Raw genomic sequence first — 27,976 nt, forward strand, 5'->3', positions numbered from 1 at the left:
CGATGCAAAGCTGCACAGATGTGGAGGTCGAGGCCAATAAAGGAACACAATGACCTAGACCCCAGACTCCTGGAATGTGTGATTACAGGTGTGCACCACCATACCCAGTTTATGTGACACTGGGGATCGAACCCAGGGAGGTCCAACTGAGCCACATCCCTGGCCCCCAAGGTATTTTAAGTAGCCAAGAACTCACCACCCAGAAGGCAAAGAATGTTGCCAAAATCAAATCAAATGAGGGATGAGACTGTAGCCCAGTGGTAGGGTGCTTGCCAAGCACATGTGAGGCTCTGCATTCAACGTTGAGCACTGCACTACTAACGACAATACTGTAATAGCAATAATAACAATAATGATAATGGGGGAAATGAACCACCCCTGTGCAATTTTTAAGACAAGAGGAGCGGGAGGCTCTTGTTCCTTTGTTATCCCTGTGCACAGAGAGGCCTCATGCAAGGCCCTGCTAGGGCATTAGAAATGGCAGGGACCGTTGGAGAAGGACAATCATAACCCAGGGAGATGAGAACAATGACTGAGGCCGGGCCTGGAGCTGGGAGAAACCCGGAGTGAAAGTACTTCCTTCTCTCATCAGTAAGGAAGTCTGGGGAAGTGTTTTCTGAAAGAGTTATCTAAGGGAGAAGTATTTATACTTTGTCACCATGGAGGAAGCTCCACCTGAGTATTTAGGAGTCTGGCTTAGTGCTCTGTAGGCAAACATCCAGTGCAAGTTCTAGCATGATCTGGGTTTCTTATACGCGGTGAGGCCCTTGGCCAGTCAAGAAGAAGAAGGAAAACCACATGATTCAGACAAACTGGGCTGAGGACCCAGAATCGATTCTGGCTTAAGCACACCTAACCTCCGAAGTCTTGAGTAAGCCTCTCTCTCAGCTCAGTTTTAGCATCCGCTAAGACAAGGGATTTGTGGGGTTTACAATTTGTGAACCCACTGAAAAAAAGAAAGAGGGGCCTTGGGATGTAACTCAGTGGATAGAGTGCTTGTTTAGTAGGCTCTGGCTTCCAGCTCCAGCACTGCATAACCTGGGGGTAGTGGTGCACAGTTGAAGTCCCAGCACCATGGAGGTAGAGGCAGAAAGAGAAGTCCAAGGTCATCCTCAGGTACATAGTGAGTTGCAGGCCAGCGTGGGCTTCATAAAACAATGGGGGTAGGGGAAGGAAAAGGGGGCGAAAGGTCATACAGTGTAACCCACTAGAGGCATGCTACATGTGAATTTCTTAGTGTCCTTAACTCAGCCACCCCATGGTGCTGATAATAAATACTGGTGTTTATCATTATTAGTATTTATGCTCTTATTATGAAGTTAATATGTATAGAAACTACCTCATGCCCCTCCACCCATGCATGGTCCTTGGAATGGAACCTGGGTCCAGCAAGGAAATGAATATGGTACAACTCACCCAAGTCTCATTGGCTAGCTGATCCCTTCTCCGGAGAACTGGCCTCCCCCAGTAAACCCCTCGCCAAGGAGGCCACACCTTCTGCACACCCTCACCTCAGTGGCAGGCCTTGGCCAACAGTTTACTGCACTGGGAATCCAAAATGGAGGACTGGCATCAGGGCAGGATCTAACTACAGTGAGTCTCCAACTCCCCACCCCCGCCACCGCCTTTCTCCCTTCAACCTACTTCCTCATGTCCTTTCCCTTGAGAACTCCTTCAATAAAATGCGTGAAGAAGAATCCCTGTTTCAGGCGGTTTGTGGAATATCTTTCCCAAGAAAAGTATTTTCCAATAGTAAATATTAGAAAGACTAGTGATGGGCCAGCAAGATGTTTCAGTGGGTAAAGTTGCTTACTGCCAAGAGTTCCAAAACAAAAAACAAAAGAACAGGCTGCGTGTGGTGGGACACGCCTTTAATCCCAGCACTAGGAAGGCAGAAGTAGGCAGATCTCTGAAATCGAGGCCAGCCTGGTCCACATAGTGAGTTCCAGGCCAGCCAGGGCTACATAGTGAGACCTTGTCTCAAAAAAAGTGGGAGGAGGTGTTAAGAGCACTGGCTAATCTTGCAGAGGACCCAGGTTCAGTTCCCAGCACTGACATGGCAGCTAACAACCTTCTGTAACTCCAGTTCCAGGGGATCCAATCCCCTCTTCTGATCTCTGCAGGTATTGACCACATGGTCGTACTTACATACATGCACTCAAAACACTCATACACATGAAATAAAATTAAAAATTTTTAAGCACCTGGAGTTCAAGGTCAATATGATTTACATAGCACATACTAGACTAGCCAGAGCTACATAGAAAGACTCTGCCTCAAAAAATATATGTATGTGGATATATATATATATACAAAACTAAATCCAATGTGGTAGAAGTATTCATACCTCCAAATTGTGACATAATTTTCTGAAAAAGTGGCTTTCTAATACACACCCTTCAAGTCCTTTTGTGGCAAGGAACTTTGGCACTGTGAATTCTACTCAGATGAGATGTTCACCCACTACACAACCCTGTTCCCACATAATATCTCAACTCCTTCCCAAATGGGAGGGAAGTGAGGACTCCAGGACCACTACTGAGCTATGAGGAAAAGAACAGAAGGAAAATCCCAAAAGTCTGGGAACAAATAGAAAAGCAATGTAGAAGGGAGAGAAAACCGAGACAGAAGCAGGCCACGGCAGGAAGAGAAGCAAGGTCAGGGAGGGCCAAGGCACCCTTGGCAACATCCTCACTGTTGGGCCATTTCCCTACCTGGCCAGAAGTTGCCAAGGAGCCCCGAGATGAGGAAACTTACGGTACTAAGAAGAGGGTGAGGGGAACATAGGAAGCTCAAGAGGAAAGAGCCACAGGGGTCTGGCCAAGGGTCCCTGGGGATCAGCATAACTCCAATTCTCACTGTAGAGAGAGCTGGGTGTGAGGGAGGAGGGCTGGAGCCTAGAACCCTGGGTCTGAGGGAGGAGGGCTAGGGTCTGGACCCCTGAGTCTGAGGGAGGAGGACTACACCTGGACCCCTAGGTCTAAGGGAGGAGGGCTGGGATCTGAACATCTAGATCTATAGGAGAGAGTATTAGGGTATGGATCCTTGGATCTGAGTGAAGATGTTTGGGATCTGGATGCTTAGATTCAAGGGAAGAGGGCTGAGACCTGGACTTTGAGGGAGAAGGGGCCTAGGCCTAGATCCCTGGGTCTAAGGTGTGATGGCTGGAGTCTGAATCCTGGGTCTTAAAGTGGGGTTACTGGAACCTGGACCCCTAGTCATGAGGGAGGAGGGTTGGAGTACAGACCCCTGGGTCTAAGGAACAAACATTAGAGTCTTGGTCCTTTAGTCTGAGGGAAGAAGGACTGGGTCTAGGCCCTTGAGTCTTAGGGAAGACAGACCATCCAGATACCCTAAGCTTTCATGCAGTGGAGACTCAGGGTGGGGCCCAGGGTTTGTATAGCAACCACCCCCCACCCCACCCCGCTTCCTGGGCTGCCTTAGGCAATACAGGGTATAAAAGGGCTACATTTCCTGGTTAAAGAGCACAAGGGGAATTTCCAGCCACAGACTGGCCATGAGCCCTGCACTAGTGCTGACCCTCCTGGCAGTCATCACTTTGCTGCCCTGTGAGTGAAAACATCAGCTGGGAAGGGGACGTCATCTGAGGAAGAGGAACAAGGCAACCTGCTAAAATGGAACCGTTCTCCTTATGCCAGGTGTACAGGCTCTTAACTGCCAGAGTGGGAAAATAGAGACGGTGAAGGATGCATCCAAGCTGCCCCTCAAGTGGACAGCCGGCACAGAAGCCTGTGAGACCGGCGAGGGTTGCCAGGATCAGATGATGCTCATACAGAATGGTGAGATCGGGCCTCCATGCAGAGGCGGCCCTATCCCCTCCACCTCACTACTCACAAGCATCCTGCATCCTCTGAAGGAAAACCTCCCTATCAGCAGGTGCAACCCATCCATGCCCAGCCCCCTCCTCTCCAGCATCTCACTCATCCTTAAGACCCTAGAGTCCCAATCTCCTCCTCTACCTGCCTCGCTCTCTCCATCCAGGACCTCAAATAAACTTCTTGGTTGTCAAGGGCTGCGTTAAGGCTATGGACCAAAAGCCCCAGGTCACCTGGCATCGGACAGGTCCTGGGCTTTCCATCGTCTCCTACACCCATGTGTGTCACCATAGTGACTTCTGCAATGACCTGTCTAGCTCTGAAGTTCTTGGGGACCTGCCCACACCCACAGGTACCACAGGGAGGAAGGACAGCAGGAAGGGAAGGAAGGGGCTGTCATGAGGAAGGAGGATGAGGTGCAGCTGTGGGATAGAAGTAAGCACACAGGAGTGTTTGTTTATAACACTCCCTTGCAGGAAGGAAGTCGAGCTGGCTCACTGGCTTTCCCCACCCTTAACTGCATACCTATTCCCTTTCCCTCTTCTGAGTAACTCAGTCTCCTCTTCTCCTCTCCTCCATCCATCCTTCACTGTCCACAGGTACCTTACGATGCCCTTGCCAACTTTTTCCAACAGTGTTGGAGTCATGAGCTGGTTGTATCATCTGATGTTGAACCACCAACCTTTGACTCTGGCCCCATTCCCAAACCCCAGTCTTCCTGTGTACCCCTTCTTTCTGTGCAGAGGGGATGGGTTCACTGACATTTCACACAGGGTTTCACACAGAGTTTTTGGATTTCATTTTCCTGAGGAACACAAACCTATAACTTTTTTGGTTGGTTGGTTTGTTGATTGAGTCTTCCTGTGTACCCCTTCTTTCTGTGCAGAGGGGATGGGTTCACTGACATTTCACACAGGGTTTCACACAGAGTTTTTGGATTTCATTTTCCTGAGGAACACAAACCTATAACTTTTTTGGTTGGTTGGTTGGTTGATTGGTTTTGTGAGGGTATAAGCTCGCCAATATATTCATGTGTGTGCAGGTACACGTGTGTGTGTGCATGTGTGTGGATGCCAGAAGTCACTCCTCAGGAACCATTCACCTTGGTTTTTGGCTTTTATTGTTGTTTTTTGAGAAAAGATCATTCATTGGACCCTGGAGCTTGCCGGTTAGGCTAAGCCGGTTGGCCAACAAGCCCCAGGAATCCACTAGTCTCTTCCTCCCAAGCCCTGAGGTTATAAATGGGGCACCATGCTGGGTTTTATATATGGCTTCTGGAGATTGAACTCAAATCCTCATGCTGTAAGGCAAACACTTAATTGAATGAGCGATCTCCCCAGCCCTGTGAATAGCTTTTCATTTCCCTTGCCTGGTGTTAAACATTAATTAGGGCAATGATTTTCTGGAATATCTGATAAACATTTTTATTTCTCTCATTGTTTAGTAGAGGTTGTGGATAAAGCCACTGATTCCTTTTAGGGCATCCCCGCCTTCCTTTGGCCAAGTCATGGTCTGTGTCTAGTGCAACGGAAGTCCCTCCCACATCCCTCCCTCAGTCCCAGCACCATCCTGCACTCAGCCCCAGGTTTCTGCACATCTTCCCTCCAGCTTTGCTCCTGGCCACTAGAACACAGCCTGAATTTCCTGCAGCTGGACCTGTGAGAGAGGAGCCTCAGGAAGGGCATGTTGGGGGAACTGGGGCATACTGTAGGGGCTAAGAGGGAGACAGGCATCTGAACCAAACCCAGAGTTCAGCACTGCCTCTCACTGTGTCTGTTTTCTACAGTCCCAGGGACCCTGCGCTGCCCACACTGCCTCTCTACACATGGCTGTGACAATGCACCTGAGCAGCTCTGCCCTGCAGGCACCTCACACTGCTACGACGGAGTCCTCAGGCTCAGGGGAGGTAAGCCTGGATATGGGGGTCCCTGCAGGAGCAGGAGTGAATTTCGCATTGAGATCTGAGTGTCCAGAGACCAAGGGTAAACTGAGGCTGGGCATAGAACCCAGAGGAGAGGAGAACGGAGCTGGACTTGACTCTGACTTGGATGACCCTATTTAAGCCTCTCTCTCCCCCTCTCTGTCTCCCTCTCCTCCTCCCTCCCCCCCACTTTCTGTCTATTCTTTTCCTAGGGAAGATCACCACCAACCTAAGGGTGCAGGGCTGCATGCCCAAACCAGGATGCAACCTGCTTAACGGCACCCAGAAAATTGGTACAATGGATGTGAGTGAGAACTGTGATCTTCAGTTAGGTGAGTCCCACTTGGGAAAATGAGGCTCAGGTCCTGCACTGAAGCCTCCGGGCAAGACGATCCTCGTAGACTAAGGGACACCAAAAGCCATCAACCAAGCCCAGCCATACATAGACTTTGAGGGAAATCTCTGTGTGGGTGGGTAGAGGGTTAGAGAACACTGTGTCTGCCAGAGATGTCCAACTAAAGGATCGATGAAGAGATGCAGCATGGGCAAGACTCGGAACCAAAGGACAGAGGCAGAACAGCAGAAGCCTTGAGTGATCCTGGGCCACCTGGGTGTGGGGGTCAGTCTAAGAGGAAGTCCAACGTGAGGAGGAGAAAGGTCAGGGTGAGAGGCCAGTTTCCCTGCATCTGATTTGTTGCAGCAGTCAGTTCAGAACCACGTGCTAGTTTTCTCGCTGAGGGAGACTGTTTGCCTCTAGTCCTGTTTCTATGTCCCCGTGACCCTGGGGTGCTTGGTCTCCCAGAAGGTTTTCTTATTCTTTTGGGGAGTTTTATGGGACTGGGAGCATTTTGTTTTGTTTCTTCTGGGTTGTTTTTGTTATTTTTTGTGAACTTCCTTAGTTTTCTCTAACAGGGTCTCACTTTGTAGTCCTGGCTGGCCTGGAACTCTCCATGTAGACCAGGCTAGCCTGGAACGAACAGCGATCTGCCTGCCTCTACTTCCTGAGTGCTGGGATTAAAGATGTATGCCACCATGCCCGGCTCTCAGAAGTTTTTTAGTGTGTATGTGTGTACATGTACAGTATATGTTTGTTATGTGTCCATGAATGTGTGAGAGGGTGTATGCATGTATGTAAACATGCATGTGAAGGCCAGAGGTCCAGGTCAGCTGTCTTCCTTTTGTTATTATTTTTAATTTATTGTATGTATATGAGGGTATTGTCTACAAGCATATAAGTGCACCTGTGTTGTCTAATACCCATGGATGTCCGAACAGGGAGTTGGATCCCCTGGAACTGTAAGTTACAGGTGGTTGTTAGCTGCCATGTGGGTGCTGGGAACTGAACGGGGCCCTCTGCAAGAGCAGCCAGTGCTCTTAACTGCTGAGCCCGATTAAAGATGTATGCCACCATGCCCGACTCTCAGAAGTTTTTTAGTGTGTATATGTGTACATGTACAGTATATGTTTGTTATGTGTCCATGAATGTGTGAGAGGGTTTCCTAGGGAAGATCACCACCAATCTGATGGTTCAGGGCTGCATGCCCAAACCAGGGTGCAACCTGCTTAATGGCACCAAGAACTTTGGGATCATGGATGTGAGTGAGAACTGTGGTCTTCAATTAGGTGAGTTTCACTCAGGAAAACAAGACCCCACCCTGAACTGCAACCTTGGGGTAACATGATCCTTGAAGAGTGAGGGACACCCAAAGCTATCAACCAAGACCAAACCAAGAGATTTTTGACGTTAACCAGACACTCTAGGAGTACAAAAACTCTGTGTGGGTGAGTAGAGGGTTGAAGAATACTGTGTCTGCCAGAGATGTCCAACTAAAGGATCGAGGAAGAGATGAAGCGTGGGCAAGACTCAGAACCAAAGGACAGAGGCAGAACAGCAGAAGCCTTGACTGATCCTGGGCCACCTGGGTGTGAGGGTCAGTCTAAGAGGAAGTCCAACGTGAGGAAGAGAAAGGTCAGGGTGCACCTGTGTCCTGTAATGCCCTCAGAGGTCAGAAGAGGGCATTGGATCCCCTGGAACTGTAGTTACAGATGGTTGTTAGCTGCCTTGGGGGTCCTGGCAACAAGACCAGGGTCCTCTGCAAGAGCAGCCAGTGCTCTTAAGCACTGAACCATCTCTCCAGCCCCTGCCACCTTATTTTTTGAGACAGGGTCTTTCACTCAACCTGGAGCTCACTGATTCGAATGGCCAGAGATCTCTAGGGATCTGCCTCTCTCCAGCACTAAGATTGCGGGGTACCATACTGCCAGTGTCTGCCATTTGGGCTGGGAATCGGGACTCAGACTTGCATGGCAAAGACTATACCAACTGAGCCACGTCTCCTGAACCTATGTTGGTCTTTTTATCCAACTAAATGGAAAGGCCTGAGGACACGGGCTGGATGGCACTAAGGCTTCCTTCCTCCTGTAGTCCAAGAGATGGTCCATGAAAAGATCAACCTGTTACTGCCTGTGATGTGTGCCCCACCAGGAAGGGATTTCCCTGGACATGGGGCTAGGGACACTGTTGAGATGGATTTTCTCTCCCTGTGCAGGTTCTCAGGCACTGGACTGCAGGAGTGGGTCCTTAGACACCATAAAGAATGTATCAGATCTGCACCTGGTTTGGACCACTGGCTGGAATACCTGTGAGATTGGCGAGGGATGCTACGAAACAGTGATTCTGATTCAGAATGGTAAGAAAGAGCCCTCAGCTGGAGACCCCACCCCTTCTCAATCAGCCACCCACAGCATCCCAGGACAGACACCACAAGCCCACACACACACACATCACCAGTATCCAGGCCCCCTCCTGAGCAGGTGCACCCCTCCTGTGCCCAGTCCCCTCCTCTCCAGCATCTAACCCACCTCCTTTTAGGACAGGGGAGGTCTACACCAGAAATTCCTGCATAAGTATCCTACACACCCAGTAGCTACCCTCTCTCTTTCCAGGACAAGAACTCAACTTGGTGGTCACAAAAGGATGTACCACGGCTATAAACAAAGAGCCTCAAATCACCAGGCACAGGACAGGCCCCGGAATCTCCATCATCTCCTATACCCACGTGTGCCGCCATGAAGACTTCTGTAATGACCTGTCTAGCACTGAGACTATATGGATCCCACCCCCTGTCACAGGTGCCAGAGAGGGCATACTCCTAGAGGGAGAGGGAAGGGACTGTCTAGAGGAAGAAGGACAGGACTATGGGGAGAAGGGAGCACACATGGGTTGTTTATTTTATTGTATTATTCTTTATTCTTGAGGGTGCTGGGGATAGAACCCGGGTCCTTGTGCATGCTAGGTCAGTCCTTTCTGCACTCCTTCCCTGGATCCTTCCCACTACCCTCTGTTTGAACCTCATAACTCCCCTGGACACTTCTTCCAACAATCCTGGAACAGAGAACTGGGTGGATTTTCCGATGCTGAACCACCAACCTCAGGCCATGCTCCCACCCTGCTCTTCCTGCCCAGCGCTTTTTTCTCTGTGGCTCAATTTGGTTCCCTGATGTCTCTATTTCTCCATTTTGTATTTCCTCTTTCTACTGAACATTGTCCTGGAACATTCCATTTTTCTTGCCTGGTGTTATACACAGTTTGAGGCGATGCTTTCTGTTTCTCTACTCTGCAGCATCTTGAAAACAGGACTTTTTCTCTTCCATGGTTCCTTAATAGAAGTTTGGAGTAAGCCACTGATTCTTTCTGGGGTATCCAACCCTTCCTTGACCAAGTCCACGTCTCTGTTCAGCCTCAAATTCCACCAGGGAAGCCATACCTCTGCTGCCCTCAGCCCCAGGTCTCCATAACTCAATGCACCCTCTGGCTTTGCTCACCTATTAAGCCACAGTCCAAATTCCTTGCATGTGGGCCTGCATTGGGACACTGAGGCATGTTGGAGGAATTTAGAGAGGTTGGAAGACCTCTTATCCAAACCCTGAGCTGTCCCGCTGTCCCTCACTGTGTCTGTCTTCTACAGTCCCAGGCACGCTGCGATGTCCACACTGCCTCTCTACACATGGCTGTGACAACGCACCGGAGCAGGTCTGCCCTGCAGGCACCTCATACTGTTACAAGGGAGTCCTCAGGCTCAGGGGAGGTAAGCCTGGACATGGGGGTTCCTGCCAAAGTGGGAGTGAAACCTGAGTGTTCAGAGACACTGAGGCTGGGCATAAAACCCAGAGACCCAGAGCTGATGGCCCTATTTAAGCCTCTCTCTCTCTCTCTCTCTCTCTCTCTCTCTCTCTCTCTCTCTCTCTCTCATTTATTCTCCCAGACTGTGATTTTTGTCTCTAAAAATACAATTGGGGAATAGATGAAGCCATACTGGTTTCCTAGGGAAGATCACCACCAATCTGATGGTTCAGGGCTGCATGCCCAAACCAGGGTGCAACCTGCTTAATGGCACCAAGAACTTTGGGATCATGGATGTGAGTGAGAACTGTGGTCTTCAATTAGGTGAGTTTCACTCAGGAAAACAAGACCCCACCCTGAACTGCAACCTTGGGGTAACATGATCCTTGAAGAGTGAGGGACACCCAAAGCTATCAACCAAGACCAAACCAAGAGATTTTTGACGTTAACCAGACACTCTAGGAGTACAAAAACTCTGTGTGGGTGAGTAGAGGGTTGAAGAATACTGTGTCTGCCAGAGATGTCCAACTAAAGGATCGAGGAAGAGATGAAGCGTGGGCAAGACTCAGAACCAAAGGACAGAGGCAGAACAGCAGAAGCCTTGACTGATCCTGGGCCACCTGGGTGTGAGGGTCAGTCTAAGAGGAAGTCCAACGTGAGGAAGAGAAAGGTCAGGGTGCACCTGTGTCCTGTAATGCCCTCAGAGGTCAGAAGAGGGCATTGGATCCCCTGGAACTGTAGTTACAGATGGTTGTTAGCTGCCTTGGGGGTCCTGGCAACAAGACCAGGGTCCTCTGCAAGAGCAGCCAGTGCTCTTAAGCACTGAACCATCTCTCCAGCCCCTGCCACCTTATTTTTTGAGACAGGGTCTTTCACTCAACCTGGAGCTCACTGATTCGAATGGCCAGAGATCTCTAGGGATCTGCCTCTCTCCAGCACTAAGATTGCGGGGTACCATACTGCCAGTGTCTGCCATTTGGGCTGGGAATCGGGACTCAGACTTGCATGGCAAAGACTATACCAACTGAGCCACGTCTCCTGAACCTATGTTGGTCTTTTTATCCAACTAAATGGAAAGGCCTGAGGACACGGGCTGGATGGCACTAAGGCTTCCTTCCTCCTGTAGTCCAAGAGATGGTCCATGAAAAGATCAACCTGTTACTGCCTGTGATGTGTGCCCCACCAGGAAGGGATTTCCCTGGACATGGGGCTAGGGACACTGTTGAGATGGATTTTCTCTCCCTGTGCAGGTTCTCAGGCACTGGACTGCAGGAGTGGGTCCTTAGACACCATAAAGAATGTATCAGATCTGCACCTGGTTTGGACCACTGGCTGGAATACCTGTGAGATTGGCGAGGGATGCTACGAAACAGTGATTCTGATTCAGAATGGTAAGAAAGAGCCCTCAGCTGGAGACCCCACCCCTTCTCAATCAGCCACCCACAGCATCCCAGGACAGATACCACAAGCCCCCCCCCCCACACCCAGGCCCCCTCCTGAGCAGGTGCACCCCTCCTGTGCCCAGTCCCCTCCTCTCCAGCATCTAACCCACCTCCTTTTAGGACAGGGGAGGTCTACACCAGAAATTCCTGCATAAGTATCCTGCACACCCAGTAGCTACCCTCTCTCTTTCCAGGACAAGAACTCAACTTGGTGGTCACAAAAGGATGTACCACGGCTATAAACAAAGAGCCTCAAATCACCAGGCACAGGACAGGCCCCGGAATCTCCATCATCTCCTATACCCACGTGTGCCGCCATGAAGACTTCTGTAATGACCTGTCTAGCACTGAGACTATATGGATCCCGCCCCCTGTCACAGGTGCCAGAGAGGGCATACTCCTAGAGGGGAGAGGGAAGGGACTGTCTAGAGGAAGAAGGACAGGACTATGGGGAGAAGGGAGCACACATGGGTTGTTTATTTTATTGTATTATTCTTTATTCTTGAGGGTGCTGGGGATAGAACCCGGGTCCTTGTGCATGCTAGGTCAGTCCTTTCTGCACTCCTTCCCTGGATCCTTCCCACTACCCTCTGTTTGAACCTCATAACTCCCCTGGACACTTCTTCCAACAATCCTGGAACAGAGAACAGGGTGGATTTTCCGATCCTGAACCACCAACCTCAGGCCATGCTCCCACCCTGCTCTTCCTGCCCAGTGCTTTTTTCTCTGTGGCTCGATTTGGTTCCCTGACATCTCTATTTCTCCATTTTGTATTTCTTATTTCTATTGAACATTGTCCTGGAGCATTCCATTTTCCTTGCCTGGTGTTATACACAGTTTGAGGTGATGCTTTCTGTTTCTCTACTCTTGAATAGTTTGAGAACAGGACTTTTTCTCTCTTGTAGTTGTTTAATAGAAGTTGTGAGGAAAGCCACTGGGGTACCCTCACTCTCCCTTGTCCAAGTTCTTGTCTCTATCCAGTTCCTCCCCAGATTTCACCTGGGAAACAGACCTCTGCTGCCCTCCGCCCCTGGGTCTCTGCAGGTCTCCCCCACCCTCTGGCTTTGCTCAGCTATTAGACCACAAACCGAATTCCATACTGGGCTTGCATGGGGAGACGAGGCATGTTGGAAGGACTGAGAGAGGTTGGAAAGCATCTTCTCCAAGCCCAGAGCCCTCCCACTGCCGCTCACTCTGTCTTCTCCAGCCCCAGGGACCCTGCGCTGCCCACACTGCCTCTCTACACATGGCTGTGACAATGTCCCAGAGGTCTGCCCTGCAGGCACACACTGCTACAGTGGAATCCTCAAGCTGAGGGGAGGTAAGCCCAGACATAGGGTCACTGTAGGAGTGGATGAGGAAGACCGTGCATTGTAATGTGGTGTCTGTGGCAGGAGGGTAAACTGAGGCAGGGTGTCAGACTCTGAAGAGGGCGGGGCCAGCCTCCCAGAGCTGGGCTTGACTGTGAGGCTTGCGTGGTTCTTGTGTCAGTATCTCTGTCTCTCCGCATTTTCTCCTTTACTAGTGGGCCTCTCCAGCAATCTAAGGATACAGGGGTGCATGTCCCAGTCAGGCTGCAACGTGCTCAATGGCACACAGACAATTGGACGCATAGACGTGAGTGAGAACTGCAACCCTGGATCTGGTGAGTCCTAAGCCTGAAAAGGAGGCCACACCCTACACTGCAACCTTGGAGCAAGAAGATCCTTACGGGGTGTGGGACATCCCCAGAGGCTAGCTGCCTCGCTCAGTCCTGTGTAAGACAGGAGATTCTCCAGGGAGGCTGCAGCGGATTGGGAGGTGGAGGACCAGTGATAGGTCTCCAGCTGGCCCAGGAGACAAGAGCTCATCAGGCGGAGCTTTAAATAATTCCGGACCAAGTGACCGTGGGTGGCCTGCCCAAGGGGCTAGATCCAATGGGTTAGGAATGTTCTAGGTGCTTCTTTTATCTCTTTACACACAGAGCCAGCTGTCTGCTGGCTGTCTTTCTGGGAATTCTTGGGGTTTTTTTCCCCCAATTCGACACTCCCCAACCTTGGGTTACCCTGGGTCTCACTTCCCTGTGGTCACCCCCAATCTCTCCACTACTTTCACCGCATCGTCATCTGTGATGCGGGATCACCCCAGTGGCCTTGCTCCATAGGAAAGAAAATCAGAGAGAGAGAGAATGTAGAGAGTGACAGGCGTGACAGATGATTGAAGAGTTTAGTAGAGACTTTGGGAGTGTCCCCACTTGGGTGCTTATATACCCGCAAGGCACGCACATGACGGATGGAGATGGCTGTGGAGTTTCTCAGTAAGAAGGACTATGAGGGGAAAAGAAGAGGTGGAAAATGGATTAGGAACCTTATCTTTCCTAGGTTCATGGTCTTATCTGCCTGTGCCTCAGTTTCCTAATCTGTATGTATCATTTTAACTCTTAGAGCTTCAAGGAGAGAGATGAGGGGTCTGGGGAGATGGCTCAGTTGGGAAAGTGCTTGACACCCAAGCATGAAGAATAAAGTTTGGATCTCCAGCACACATGTAAAAAGCCCCATGTAGTTACATATTTGTAACCTTAGTGCTGGACTTAAGAGCGGGGGAGCCAGAGACAGGAGAGTCCTCAGAGCACTCTGGGTAGCCAGTCTGGTTATTCAGTGATTCTGGGTTCAGTGAGAGTCCCTGCATCAAAAGATAAGGTGAAAATGGTCCTAGAAGACCCAAGATCAACCTCTGGCCTCCACATGCACGCACGCACACGTATACATACCCACGGTCACTCATGTATACACACACACAAATAAAAATTTTAAGTAGAGAGTTGAGTGGATTCCTCCAAATGTCCTGTTTGTGTTTTGTTTACTTTATTACATTTATTTGTGTGTGTTCATGTATGTTTGTGGGTGCATGTGTGTCACAGCACACATGAGGAGATCAGAGGACAACTTTTGGGAGTCGTTTTTCTCCTTCCACTTTGTGAAACCCGGGGATGGAACTCAGGAATTTGGGTTGTCAGATTTGGTGGCAAGTGTCTAGCCCACTGAGCCATCTTGCTGACCCCTGTTTGTGTTTTAATCTGTCTGCCCAACTAGCCTGGGAGACTTGAGGCCTTGGGTTGGGTGTCACTGCCCCCTGTGGCACAGAGACAGCTAAGGACAAGTGGTTAACTTGCTGCTGCCTACTTAGGTCTGAAGTGGAAGACGGTAACCCTATAGAGGGTCAAGCTGGGAGACCCTCTATTTTGAACTTGCTTTTCCTATCCTAGGCCCGCAGGCGCTGGAATGCAAGAGTGGAAAACTAGAAGTAGTGATAAAATTGTCAAAGCTGCCCCTGCACTGGACAACGAGTTGGCAAACGTGTAAGATTGGCGAGGGCTGCCAGGAAACCATGGTGCTCATACAAAACGGTGAGGAGAGCCTTAACTCTAAGATCCCGCCCCTTGGGCTCAGCCCCACCCCCAGAGTTCTCCCTCGGGACTCTGAAACCACACCCCAGAACCAAGATTCCTTCCTCAGCAAATATAACCCCATCTCACCGCCAGCATCCCACCCATCTTCCTGAGGTTGCAACATCCAACCAAGAGTCTGCAATCCTCCCTCATCTCTGCCCCTGCCTGTCTCCCTCTCTCCTTCTAGGACCAGAAGTGAACTTCGTGATGACCAAGGGCTGCACCAGGGATAGAGACCAAAAGCCCCGACTCACCCAGCACAGAACAGGCCCCGGGCTCTCCATCACCTCCTACACCCACGTGTGCCGAAGCAGGGATTTCTGCAATGATCTGTCTTCCACGGACGTTCTCTGGATCCCTCCCCCTGTCACAGGTGCTACAGGGCGGTGGGATCATGGGAGGTGGAGACTCAACAGGAAGGGTGAAGGAGGGCAGAGCTGTGGGGCTCCAGGGAGCACAAAGGGGCTGTTAATTTATAGATACTCCCTTGCTGGCTCACTGGCTCAATCCCCACCTTTGACCGCTTGCTTCTTCCCAGACTCCTTTCCCTAGTCCCTCCCTTTCTATCTCTTCCGCGCTCCCTCCTCCCTCCCTCCCACAAGCCCTGTAATCAACATCTCTGAACTCCCCTGGCCCAATTCCTCCCATAGTCACAGAGCAGTGAACTGGGAGATTTTCTTGTGTGTGCATGTGCCCATGTGTGTTTGCAAATGCATACATGTACATGTGTGGAAGCCAGAGGACAAAGCCATTCCTCAGAAGCCATCCATCTTGGCTTTGTTGTTGTTATTGTTGTCCTGGTCTCTATCCAGCAGCTCACCAGGACACAGCCTGAATGGCCTACAGCTAAGTTTGCAGGAAAGGAGCGTGCTGGGGGTACTGAGTAACTTCATTCTTAGAGCCAGCATGGTGTTGGAGACCGAAGGCATCAGATGCTCACTCAGAGCCTTTCCACTGCCCCTCACTGTGTCCATCACTTCCCAGGCACCGGGACTCTGAGCTGCCCACTCTGCCTTTCTAAGGATGACTGTCCTAAGAATCCACCTGAGCAGGTCTGCCCTACAGGCAGCACAGACTGCTACAATGGACTCGTCGAGCTCAGGGGAGGTGAGCCTGGATGCCAAGATCCCTATATCTAGAGCAGGCTGGGGCCAGGCTCCTGGAGCTGGGCTTGCCTCTGAGGACCATTTGGATGGTCTTTGTGTCAGCACCAACTCCTCCTTTCCTAGGAGGGATCTTCACTGATCTGAGGGTACAGGGCTGCATGCCCCAGCCAGGCTGCAACTTGCTCAATGGCACTCAGACGATCGGACCCATAGATGTGAATGAGAACTGCAGTCCTCAGTTAGGTGAGTCACATGGGGAAAACAAAGTGGGCAGCTTAGAATCCAGGGGCCTGGGAAGTGACGGACAGAGTGAGGGCAGTGGAAAGGCTCTGAATGAGCACCCTGCACTGACTGCAGCCTCGGACAAGCAGATCCTTGTGGGGTATGGGACACCCAAAGCCATTAACAGAGGCCAGCCATCCCAGACATTTTAATGAGCATCACTCATTTAGACTTGTACAAGCCAGGAGATTCTCCAGGGAGGCTGCAGGGGTGCCTGGGGAGGTGTAAGGTCAGGGAAAGTTGTGTCCAGATGAAGGAGAGAGGGAGTATGACTCAGGGGACAAGAGCCCACTGAGGGGAGTTTTAAATAATTCTGGGCCAAGTGAACTTGGGTGGCCTGTCTGTGTGAGTGGGAGGAAGGTCGGGGTGCAAGGTGGCCACTCTCTGTTGGAATTCATGCTGCTGTCAGTGCACTGACACCTGGCAGGGGTCAGTCTGGGAAAGAGTGCTTGCATATGACTGGAATATTTAAATATATTATTAGCATGTGTTTGTTATGCAGTGATGGGCTTCATAATGGCATTCTCATTCAACAATGCCATGTACTTTGATCCCCCCCATCATCCTCGTCTGTCCCCTCTTCCCTTCTACTTCGTGTCATATACATGCATATTTAGACTCAAATATATGAGAGAAAATACAGATATTTGCATTTCTGAGTTGGGCTTATTTCATTTGATGTGATTATTTTCAAATCCATCTGTTTTTCTGCAACTGACATGATTTCATTCTTTATGACTGAATAAAACTCCACTGTGGGCCGCCAAGATGGCTCAGTGGGTAAGGGTGCTTGCTGCCAAGTCTGATGACCTGAGTTCAATCCCAGGAGCCTACAGGGTAGAAGGAGAGAATAAGTTGTCCTGTGACTTCCACACACATGCTGTGGCACACACACACGACATGCATGTGCGTGCACACACTAAATTTTTTTATGTATATGAGTGTATTGCCTGCAAGTGTATAAGTGCACCCATGTCGCACAATGCCCAAGGAGGTCAGAAGAGGGTATCAGATTCCCCTTATAGATGGTTGTTAGCCACCATGTGGGTGCTGGGACTCGAACCCAGGTCCTCTGCAAGAGCAGCCAATACTCTTAACCGCTGAGTCCTCTCTCCAGCCTCCTACACTAAACTGTTTTGAAAACTGCTATGCGGGGCTGGGGCTGTAACTCAGTTAGCAGATTTCTTGCCTAGCGTACATAAGGCCCTGGGTTCCATCCCCAGCACTGGGCATAGTGGCACATGCCTGTCATCCCAACACTTGGGAGGTAGAGGTAGAAGAATGAGAAGTTCAAGGTTGTTCATAGCTACAGAGCAAGCTTAAGGCCAACCTGAGCTATGTGAGACCCTGCCTCAAAGAAAAAAGAGAAAGGAAAAACCTTTATTGTGTATATATATATCACATGCATCTCCACACACCTTGAACTTGGACAATGCTGGGTCTTTGGCACACCCTATTCTCTCATCCATCTGTATCCATACCCACAGTACCAAAGCCCCCCTTTGTTTGTGGCCTTGCTTCACAATAATAAAAATCAGAGAAAATCAGGGGTGCTTTAGGTGTGATGCAGAAGGCAGGAGTTAAATGGGGACTGGGGGTATCCCCACAGATGTACTTAAATGCATTCAAACTGTGACACACTGGGTGGGGAAAAAGCATCCTGGGATGCCTCAGTACTCTACAGAGTAGAGGGGGAGGGAGCTCCAATAGGGATCCTGGCTCCACTGGAAGCAGATCACCTCTGTCCCCACCTCAGTTTCCTCCTCTGCCTGTTTCTCTAGCCTTAGAGCTTCAAAGAGAGAGTTGAGTGAGGTCAGCAAGCATTACTCTGCAAGTTGGATCTTTCTTCCCCCAACTAGACCAGGAAGCTTGAGGGCATGGGCTGGGATGTTACCAACACCAAGGTTTTCTGTCTTATGCAGCATAGAGAAGATTCTGGAAGGGTCCACTTGTTACTGCCTGTGAATAAGACCCCTCTGAGCAGGGAGGCTCTCCCAAGATATGGATTTGGGACTTGTATTTAGATGGATTTACTGTCCTTTTTCTAGTTTCAAAGGCCCTGAAATGCCAACATGGGACATTAGTGACCATAAGGGAGATATCCGAGCTCCCTCTCCAGTGGACAGCTGGCCAGGTGACCTGTGAGGTTGGCGAAGGTTGCCAAGACACACTGATGATGGTTGAAACTGGTGAGAAGGGCCTCTCCATGCAAAGACCTGCCCTTAGCCCCACTCCCATTATCTGGTAAGGGGGTACTGGAGGCCCCTCTCCAAGTACCAAGAGTTGGTCCCCTCCTGTTCAAGCTACTTTCTGTTGCTGTGATAAAACACCATGACCAAAAGCCACTGGAGGAAAAGGTTTATTGCATCTTATCATTTCAAATGACAGTCCACCCCTGAGGGAAGTCAGGACAGGAACTCAAGGCAGGAACCTGGAGGCAGGTGCTGAAGCACAGACCATGGAGGAACGTTTAACACTGCTAACTAGCTTGCTCCCCTGGCCCGTGCTCAACCTGCTTTCTTATACAGCCCAGAACCATCTGCCCAGGGATGACACAGTGGGCTGAGCCCAACACATCACTCAACAATCAAGAAAATGCTTCACAGACACAGACACAGGCCAATCCAATAGAGGAAGTTTCCCAGTTGAGGTTCCCTTGTCCCAGGTGTGCCAAGTTGACAAAGGAAGCCATCCAGCACACCTCTTCAGCAGGAGCAATCCTGCTGATCTCAGCCCCCTCCCCTCCATCAGCTCACCCTCTTCAGTATGCCCAGTCTCCCTCTAGGAGACTAGAGTCCCAACCTCCACTCCAGCCTGCCCCCTTCTCTCTGTCCAGGACAGCAAGTGAGCTTGGTGCTCACAAAGGGCTGCACTAGCATCCAGGACCACAAGGCCAGAGTCACCGAGCACAGGACAGGCCCCGGGCTGTCCGTCATCTCCTACACCCGCGTGTGCCGCCAGGAGGACCTCTGCAATTATCTGTCCACTACAGCCCCTCTCTGGGCCCCACCCCCTGCATCAGGTGCCTTGGAGAGGCGGGGCATTAGGGGGAAGAGGGATGCTGGGAGAAAGAAAGGAAGAATTCGGGGGGTGGAGGTAAGCACGGGGGTGGGGGGTGTTAATTTATAGACTCTCCCTTGCTGTAGAGTAGATGTCTGGCTCTCTCCCTCCACCTTGTTCCATGCTCCTTGTTCCCAGGTCTGTCCTGCACTCCCGCCCTGCCTCGTGGTCCCTCCCCCTCCACCTCTCCTGAACTCTCTCCTCTTCACCCTGCGGTCCACAAGAACTCCAAACTCCCCTGGCTGGCCTCTTCCAACAATCCTGAATGGAGTTTGGGGGTTTTTTCATTTATTTTATTTAATGTGAGTGAGTGTGTGTGTGTGTGTGTGTGTGTGTGTGTGTGTGTAAACAGGCACTACAGTGTACATGTGGAAATCAGAGGACAATTTTCAGAAGTCAGTTCTCTCCTTCCACCATGTGGGTCCTGGATTGTCAGACTTGGTGGCAAACGCCTTTACCCACTGAGCCACCTCGCCAGCCCCCTGGCTGGACTTTCTGATGAACCACCAGCCTCACACTCTGGCCCTGAGCATCTCTGCTCTTCCTGCACAGCTCATCTCTCTGTATAGCGGGGTTCTTATTAGGGCTTTTCCTTTTTGTCTTCCTACTGGACACCGGTCTATGACTTTCTACTCTCCTTTCCTGGCATTAAACTGTTAGGGCCACGCTCAGTGTTTCTGTGTTCTGGACTATTTTGTGACCAGACATGTCTTTCTCTGATGTTTAGTAAAAGCTGTTGGCACAAGTCAGTCACTGGTTCTTTCCAGCCCCACCCCCCCCAGCTTCCCTTACTTGACTAATTCTGTGTCTAGCCCCAGAGGTCCCCTTACCTCAGTCCCAGACCCCTCCTACACTCTGCCCTGTGCTTTTCCTTTGCATATCTCTCTTGTCTTTTTAATTTTAATTTTTTTCTTTTTGTTTTATGTGTATGAGTGTTTTACCTGCATGTAAGTGCACCCCATGCATGCAATGCTCATGGAGGCCAGAAGAGGGCATCAGACTCCCTAGAACTGGAGTTAAAGATTGTTATTAACCTCCATGTGGGTTCTGGATACTGAACCCAGGTCCCCTGCAAGAGCAGTCAGTGCTCTTAACCACTGAGCCACCTCTCCAGCCCCTCACCGGTCTAGTCACAGGTTCCAGTTCCCTACAGCTGGATAAACGAGAGGAGCCCCGGGAGGGTTTACTGGGGAGTCTGAGAGAAGTTGGAAGGTATCTGATCCCAACCCAGAGCCCTCCCTATGTCTGTCACCTCTCAGCCCCAGGGACCCTGCGCTGCCCACGCTGCCTTTCTACCAAAGGCTGTGACGAAGCATCTGAGCAAGTCTGCCCAGCAGGCAGCACAGCCTGTTACAGTGGAGTCCTCAGGGTCATGGGAGGTGAGCCTGGACATGGAGTCCCTGTGGGGCTTGGACAAGATGGGCTATCGGTGGAGATTTGGGAATCTGTGGGGGAAAGGTCAGCTGAAGCGGGGAATAAGACTCAAAGGAGGGTGAGGCTGGCCTCCTGGGGCTGGGCTTGCCTCTGAGGCTTGCTTGATCCTGTGTCAGTGTCTGTCTCTTCCCATCTCATCCTCTCCTAGGGGAGATCATCACCAGTCTGAGGGTGGGGGGTTGCATGCCCCAGCCAGGTTGCAACCTGCTCAATGGCACCCGGAAAATTGGACCCATGGATGTGAGTGAGAACTGCAATCCTCAGTTAGGTGAGTCACACGTGAGAAAATAAGGCTGGTGCCCTGCGCTTACGGCCTGGGGCCACAAAGCAGCCTGTGGGGTATGAGACCTCCAAAACCACTGACAGTGGCCAACCACCACAGCCACCTAGATGAGCATCACTCACTCAGCCATGTGCAAGCCAGGAGATTCTCCAGGAAAGCTGCAGGGGATTGGGAAGTGGAGGGCCAGAGAGAGGTATCCAGATGAATGGAACAGAGAAAGAGCACGGCCCAGGGGACAAAAAGCCATTGAAAGGAGCTTTAAATGGTCCTAGGCCAGGTGAAGTTGTCCATGTGGGAGGTGAGGGGGGGCGAGTGAGAGGAAGGTCAAGGTGCAAGGTGGTCGCTCTGTGTGGAAATTCGTGCTGCAGTCGGCACACTGACACCCGGCCAGAGGCTATTCTAGAACAAGTGCTAACTTCTGATTGCATTTCCACACACCCCGATTTTGAGTTACCACTTCACTTTGATCATCCCCATTCTCTCCACCACCTGCATCGACCCCCACTCATGTGACAGCTTGGAGCACCCCAGTAGCATTGTTCCTTAGGAAAGACAGTCAGAGAGAGAGTGAATGGGGCTTTGACTATGATAGAGAAGGCACACTCCTGACAGATGAGAGGGCCACAAAGTGTCTCAATAAGGACAGTAAATCAAAGGGGAGGTTGTGCTGGGGACAGAGGGTGGGATAGAGCCCCATCTCCCCTGAGATAAAGGGGAATGTATTCAGCAAATATTTCTCTTCAAGTTTCAGTCTGACTGTTCACCTAAATGAAGAAGTTGAAAAATGTGAGTTAGAGGTTTCCCACCTTGTGCAGAACAAGAGCTGCCTCAAGACAAGCTCCCTGGGCACAAATGCTGGTGTGAGGTCACACTCAGGCCCCCAGGGTTTCCTATGGAACCCTCAGATGAGTCAGACCCCAGTCCTGCCTAACAGACTTCCAGGACTGGGTAGGGGAAACAGCATGGCTTGGGCATTCCGGACTATAGTCATATACAACGTGGCAGAAGCAGAAGATGATGCCACAGTAGTGTCAATGAGGAATTCACAGAGGAAGTGGCCTGTCTTAAACATAAAATGTAGTTTCTTGGTAGAAGAAGCTCATCAGGGATGGCATAGTGGCTAAGGACACTTACTATGCAAGCATAAGGACCTGAGTTCAAATCTCCAGCATCCATGTAAAAACCAGGAGGGGCCACACATGCCTGCAGAGATGATGGTGGTGATGATAATGCCTCCACTTACTTTGGGAGTCGCATTGAGGAAATTAGACAATCCAGTCAACAGTGAACACTAGAGCTAGGTTTGTAATCCCACTGCTCAAGAGACAGGGGCCAGAGGATTTTCAGTCGGAAGCTAGCCTGGACCCCAGATCCTGTGTCAGAAAACAATTCAGTGCCTTATCCAGGCACCAAGCAAGTGCTCAGTACACAGTTGGAGCATTTTGTTTGGAACATAGGGCTTCTCAGTTCAAAGACACATATGAGGCTGAGGAGTCCGCTCAGTCAGTGAAGTGTTCGCTATGCAAACATGAAGACCTGAGTCAAATCCCCAGAACTCATGTTTAAAAAAAATAAAAAAGCTGGGCATGGAGCTGCACACCCATCATCCCAGCACTCAGAAGGCAGAGGCAGGTGGACCTCTATAAGATCAAAGCCAGTCTACATAGTGAGTTCCAGGCCAGCTGTGGCTACAGGGAGACCCTCTCAAAACACATAAATAAATAAATAAATAAATAAATAAATAAGTATATTCATCTGATAATAAATAAATAAATAAGGTATCACATGCTTGTAATCCCAGCGCTGGGGAGGCAGAGACAAGTGGATCCTTGGGTCTTGCTGACCAACCTTCCTACCTCACCAGCTCCAGGCCAGTGAGAGATCCTGCTTCAAAACACAAGTTGGAGGCTGGTGAGATGGCTCAGCAGTCAAAGCACTTGCCATCAAGACTGACCCAGGACCAAAGGAGAGAACCAACTCCCAAAAGACGTCCTCTGACGTCCACATGTAAAAGTGGTACACATGCATGAATACATATTTACACATACCAGAGTAATAAATGTAATGTTTTTTTAAAGAAAGTGGGCTAGGGATAGCTCAGTGGATAAAAGCACTTGGCTTGAAAAACCAAGTCAGATAACTCCTAAGAAAGGACTCCAGAAGATGGCCTCTGGCCTCCACACACATGTACGTGCACATGTGAACCCACATACAAACATGCACACACATACACATAAACACACACACACAAAGACATAGCCATATAGATAGGAACACAGTCATAGACGTAGATGTAGACATTGACATGTAGGTGAAGGTGACTTCAGGCTCTCTTCCTCATTATTCCAATGATGGCCTCAAAACTGCATGGGGAGGTAGAGATTGGCTGAGAGCCAAGAGGAGCCACCCATGGGGGAAGCAGACGTCCTCTAAGGCCACAAGAGGAGGTCTCTGTGTATATCCATGCAGAAACAGAGTAAACAGTGCTGTAGGCCTGGGCACTTAGACTTCTGAGTTCCTTCTAACTCCAAGACTGAAGGACATCACAGCCAGTGATTCAGAATGTGATGGCCTCCCTGGGCCCAGAGCCTGCAGGGACAGACACAGCGGCTTCCCTGACTTGCTAACCTGTGTGATCTTCTTCTCTTCAGATACCTTGACCTGTCACAGGGGGGTCATGTTGAAGTTTAGCAGCAGCTTGGCTGAAGAAGCAGTCGCGTGGACCTCACCTGGGACCCAAGAGTGTGAGGCTGGGGAAGTGTGTCAGGAGACACTGCTGCTCGTAGACGTAGGTGAGTATGCTGAGCCACACGCACAGCATTGAGAACGGTGCTGGAATAGGGGTGCCTCACTGACCCCATTCACTTGGGAGATGAATACTGGGCTGGGGCTGTAACTCAGCTGATAGTTTTTGCCTCATGTAAACAAAGCCCTGGGATTAATTCACAGCCCTGGGGAGGTGGAGACGGTTGAATCAGAAATTCAAGGCCATCTTCAGCTATATAATGAATTCAAGACCAGTGTAGGCTACATGAGCCTCTCTCAGAGACAGAGAGAGAGAGAGAGAGAGAGAGAGAGAGAGAGAGAGAGGGAGGGAGGGAGGGAGAGAGACTTTAATCCCAGCACTCAGGTGGCAGAGGCAGGGGGAGCTCTGTGAGATCAAGGTGAGCCTTTAGAGTTCCAGGCCAGCTGGGGCTTACAGGGAGACCCTGTCTCAAAAGATAGAGACATACAGACAGAGACAGGGACACAGAGACAAAAGCAGAGCAAGACAAACAGAAAAGAAAGAAGGGAAAGAGGAGGGATAGAAAAGGAGAGGAAGAAAGGAAGGAAGGGAGGAAGGGAGAGGGAGGGAAGGAGAGAGAGAGGGACATTGAGCATCTGTCTGGGGCTCTGCTAAGCAATTTCAATCTGCCTTTTGAACCTTTACTGGGAAGTGTGGAAAGGGAAAGAAAAGCAGGTAAAAGGAGCGAACTACGGGCGTGAAGAGCAGAGCTCTGGAGAGAAATCCAGCAGCGAAGAGGAGGTAGAGAAAGGGAGGTTTGGAACAAGATTTTTGAGGGGGCAGAACAGAAGGACCCAGGCTTGGGCTTCAGTCTCTGGCAGACAGTAAATACGGCCTGTGCTGTTGTAATAGGAGACTGTGTTCGCCCTGTGTCTGGGAGCATCAAGGAAATGAGAAATCAGGTCCCAGCCCCTGCCATCCTGTTCTTCCCAGGGTGACTTTCACTCTCTTACCTCCTCAGGTCAAAAAGCCATCCTAGTAGGGAGCAAAGGCTGCAGCAAGGCTGGGGCACAGAATGCCATGGGTGTCTCCATATACTCCAGACCCCCTGGAGTGGTCATCGCCTCCTATGCCCAGTTCTGCTCCTCGGACCTGTGCAACAGAGCCAGCAGCAGCAGTGTCCTGCTGGGCTCCCTCCCTCGTCCAGGTATGGCATCAAGGAAGTCAGGGGACTCAGACACTTGGAGATTACGCTGGTGGCTATAGTTGAGAGCATGCTGCACACCCCCAACTTTCTCTGTCCTCAGCGGCCCCTCGCCCTGGAGACCTGAGGTGTCCAGTCTGTGTGCAGTTCTCTGGATCCTGCTCTAGGAACACCAATTTTGTCACCTGCCCACAGGGCACCACTCACTGTTATAATGGTAACATTGAGCTCCGTGGAGGTGAGTCTGAAGAGTGGATACCAAGGATGAAGGAGACAGGGGCCAGGACTCTACAGTCCGAGAAAAGAGGCTGTGCCCTGAAACCCAGGTCTCAGGGAGGAGGGCTGGGGCCTAGACTCCCGGATCTGAGGGAAGAGGGCTTGGATCTGGATCCCTGGGTCTGAAGGAGGAGGAATTGAGTCTAGACTTCTTGGTCTGAGGGAGGAGGGCTAAAGTCTGTACCCCTTGGGTCTGAGGGAGGAGTGCTGGGGTCTAGACTTCTGTGTCTGACAGAAGGGGGCTGGAGTCTGGACCCCTGGGTCTGAGGGAAAAGAATGAGATTCTAGACTCCTGAATCTGAGAGAGGAAGGTTGAGGTGTAGACTCATGAATCTGAGGGAGAAAGGTTAGGCCTTCAGCTCTGAGGCTGAGGGAACAGAGCTGGGACCCAACATCCAGGGAGGAAGCAGGAGGGCTAAGGTTAGATTCATGGGTCTGAGGGAGGAGGTCTGGGGCCCATAACCCTGGTTTTGAAGGAGGAGGTATAGCCCAACCCTGTTTCTAAGTGAAAGGAGCTAGTACCTGGATGCCTGAGTCTGAGAGAGGAGGCTGAGCTAGGCTACTGGGTCCAAGGAGTGAGAGCTAGAGTCTGGACTTCTAGGTATGAGTTTTTTTAGGGTTGCTGAACTGTGCCACCCTGGACTGGGTCTTCACCCTCTAGGTGGACTCTCTTCCACCATGAGCATTCAGGGATGCATGACCTCATCTTCGAAATCCTTACTGGGTAATTCCAAGATGATCGGGATCTTCTCCGCAAAGGAAATCCACGAGGGAAAAAAAGATACAGATACACAGCTTCCAAACGGAGTCACCTCTGTCTCCAACCTGGCATGGGTGTTAGCGTTAGGGCTATCTTTAGCCCTTTTCTGTGGAGGGCTTTGCCCTCCCTGCTAACATCATTTCCTTGTGATTCTTAACCCCCATTAACCACCCAAACCCAACCTTCCTTTGACTTCCTAACCGTGGGCACTTAGACTTGAATCTCTTTCCCCAGGCTCCCTGTGTATGACCATTCCCTCATCCTCATATCTGTATCACCTGTTATTTATATAATGGGACAGTCTAAGGGCATCTAGACTGACCCTGTGCCACATATTGGCCATAGGTACTGGATAATAATAAAGTCCCTGTTGTTTCTCTGAATACTGGGATTTCTCTAGGTAAGGAGGGAATGGGACCTACAGGAAAAAAGGATTCTGCTGAGAGCCATCATCCAAGGCTCCATTGATCTACTCTGTCTTCATTCTAATGTGTGTCACCACAAAACCTTTAGTATGTTGCAGCCTGAAGCACTTGGGCATCACTGTGACAGAGAAGGTGAGGCACTGTGACCAAGAGCCTTCTTCCTCATCAGCCAGGGTCCCAGCACAAAGGGCTTTCACCTCATCTGAGGAAAAGAGGTTAAAATGAGATAAAATGAAATGAGGGCTGAGATGAGTTAAGAAAGTGTAGGTAGTTTCCCAGGCTGCTGCCACTAGGTGTTTTTTGCCTTTGTAGACTTGAGAGCTGGAAGGTCAGGAGTCATTAAGAGAGATACAGAGACAGAGAGAGACAGACCCAGACAGAGAGAAGGAGGCATTTTAGTTTTGATTTCAGACAGACACTTGCATCCTGCCCAGTGATGGCTCTTTGAGGGAGGGGCTGGGGAGTTCATGGTCTAACCTCACTATCCTATTAGGACTCCCCATTGGCTGAGCCCAGCTAGAAGCCCTAAGGCAGGAGACCCCACTGTTCTAGTTTGCTTTCGATTGCTGTGACAAAATCGACCAATACCACCAATACCAAAATCGACCACTCTGACCAATACCAATTTGGGGAGGAAAGGGTTTATTTGGCTTACATCTCCCAGGTCACAGTTCATCACTGAGGGGACCCAAAGTAGGAACTCGGGGCAGGAACCTGGAGGCAGGAGCTGGAACACAGGCCATGGAGGAATGCTGCTTACTGGATTGCTCCCCTAGCCCATGCTCAGCCTGCTTTCTTATACAATACAGAACAACCTGCCCAGGTTCAGAACACCACCCACAGTGCGCTGGGCCCTCCCACATCCATCAATAAGCAAGAAGATGCCCCACAGACATGGCCACAGGCCAGTTTAATGGAGACAACTCCCCAGCTGAGGATCCCTCCATCCAGGTGTGTGAAGTTGACAACTAAAGCTGTCCATCACACCCACTGAAGCAGTTCCCACAGATCTGACACCCACATGGCAGAAAGGTGAAAACAAGGGATGAGGAGTGAATCTGGGGATGGACACAGAAGAGACCCATCAGGGTCCTCTCCGTCTCCCTCATCTGTCTGTCACTTTTCTCATTGGTGCGATAGAGTACTTGACAAAAAAGCGACTAAGTGAAGATTTATTTTGGCTCATGGTTGGAGGGGATGTAAGTCTATCATGGCAGGGAAGGAGTGGTTGCAGGTGGCTCTGTGATGGAGGGAGCATGCAACTAGGACCTTTCACATATGGAAGAATCAAGGAGAGTATGGTGGCTCATGCCTTTGGTCCCAAGACTTAGGAGGTAGAGGCAGGAGGAGCTCTGTGAGTTCAAGGCCAGCCTGGGCCTGGTCTACATAGTGAAACTTTGTCTCAAAAATAAGAATATATCTCTGCTTAGAAGAAATACAGCAAGGGGTCACCATAGCAATAGAAAGAGACAGCCTTGGGCTGGAGAGATGGCTCAGTGGTTGAGAGCACTGGCTGTTCTTCCAGAGGTCCCAGGTTTGGTTCCCAGCACCCACATGGAAGCTAACAACTATCCATAACTCCAGTGCCAGGGAATCCAACGCCCTCTTCTGACCTCCATGGGCATTGCACGATACAGGTGCACCTACTTACATGCAAGCAATATACTCATAC

General features: G+C 50.5%; 1 protein-coding gene across 2 annotated transcripts; it reads left to right on the forward strand.

The window, feature by feature from the left end:
• Window positions 1-3,517: 3,517 nt before the first annotated feature.
• On the forward strand, window positions 3,518-26,152 carry Cd177 (CD177 molecule). 2 transcript variants are annotated; one of them, XM_008851965.2, is made up of 18 exons: window positions 3,518-3,569; window positions 3,660-3,800; window positions 4,003-4,188; window positions 5,623-5,742; window positions 5,970-6,089; window positions 8,307-8,447; window positions 8,704-8,889; window positions 9,726-9,845; window positions 15,979-16,098; window positions 17,409-17,410; window positions 18,194-18,326; window positions 18,974-19,159; window positions 20,457-20,576; window positions 20,780-20,899; window positions 23,566-23,706; window positions 24,661-24,846; window positions 24,947-25,081; window positions 25,781-26,152. In XM_008851965.2, the coding sequence occupies exons 1-18, from the start codon at window positions 3,518-3,520 to the stop codon at window positions 26,011-26,013; spliced, it is 2,442 nt and encodes an 813-aa protein (XP_008850187.1). In that variant the 3' UTR covers window positions 26,014-26,152. The 2 variants fall into 2 exon arrangements, with proteins under 2 accessions (XP_008850187.1, XP_029411378.1); XM_029555518.1 differs by lacking the exon at window positions 17,409-17,410 and adding an exon at window positions 17,747-17,748.
• The last annotated feature ends 1,824 nt before the right edge of the window (window positions 26,153-27,976 follow it).

Source organism: Nannospalax galili, unplaced genomic scaffold (assembly GCF_000622305.1).
Source record: "Nannospalax galili isolate Female #2095 unplaced genomic scaffold, S.galili_v1.0 scaffold385, whole genome shotgun sequence".
In the NCBI taxonomy this organism is placed as follows: domain Eukaryota; kingdom Metazoa; phylum Chordata; class Mammalia; order Rodentia; family Spalacidae; genus Nannospalax; species Nannospalax galili.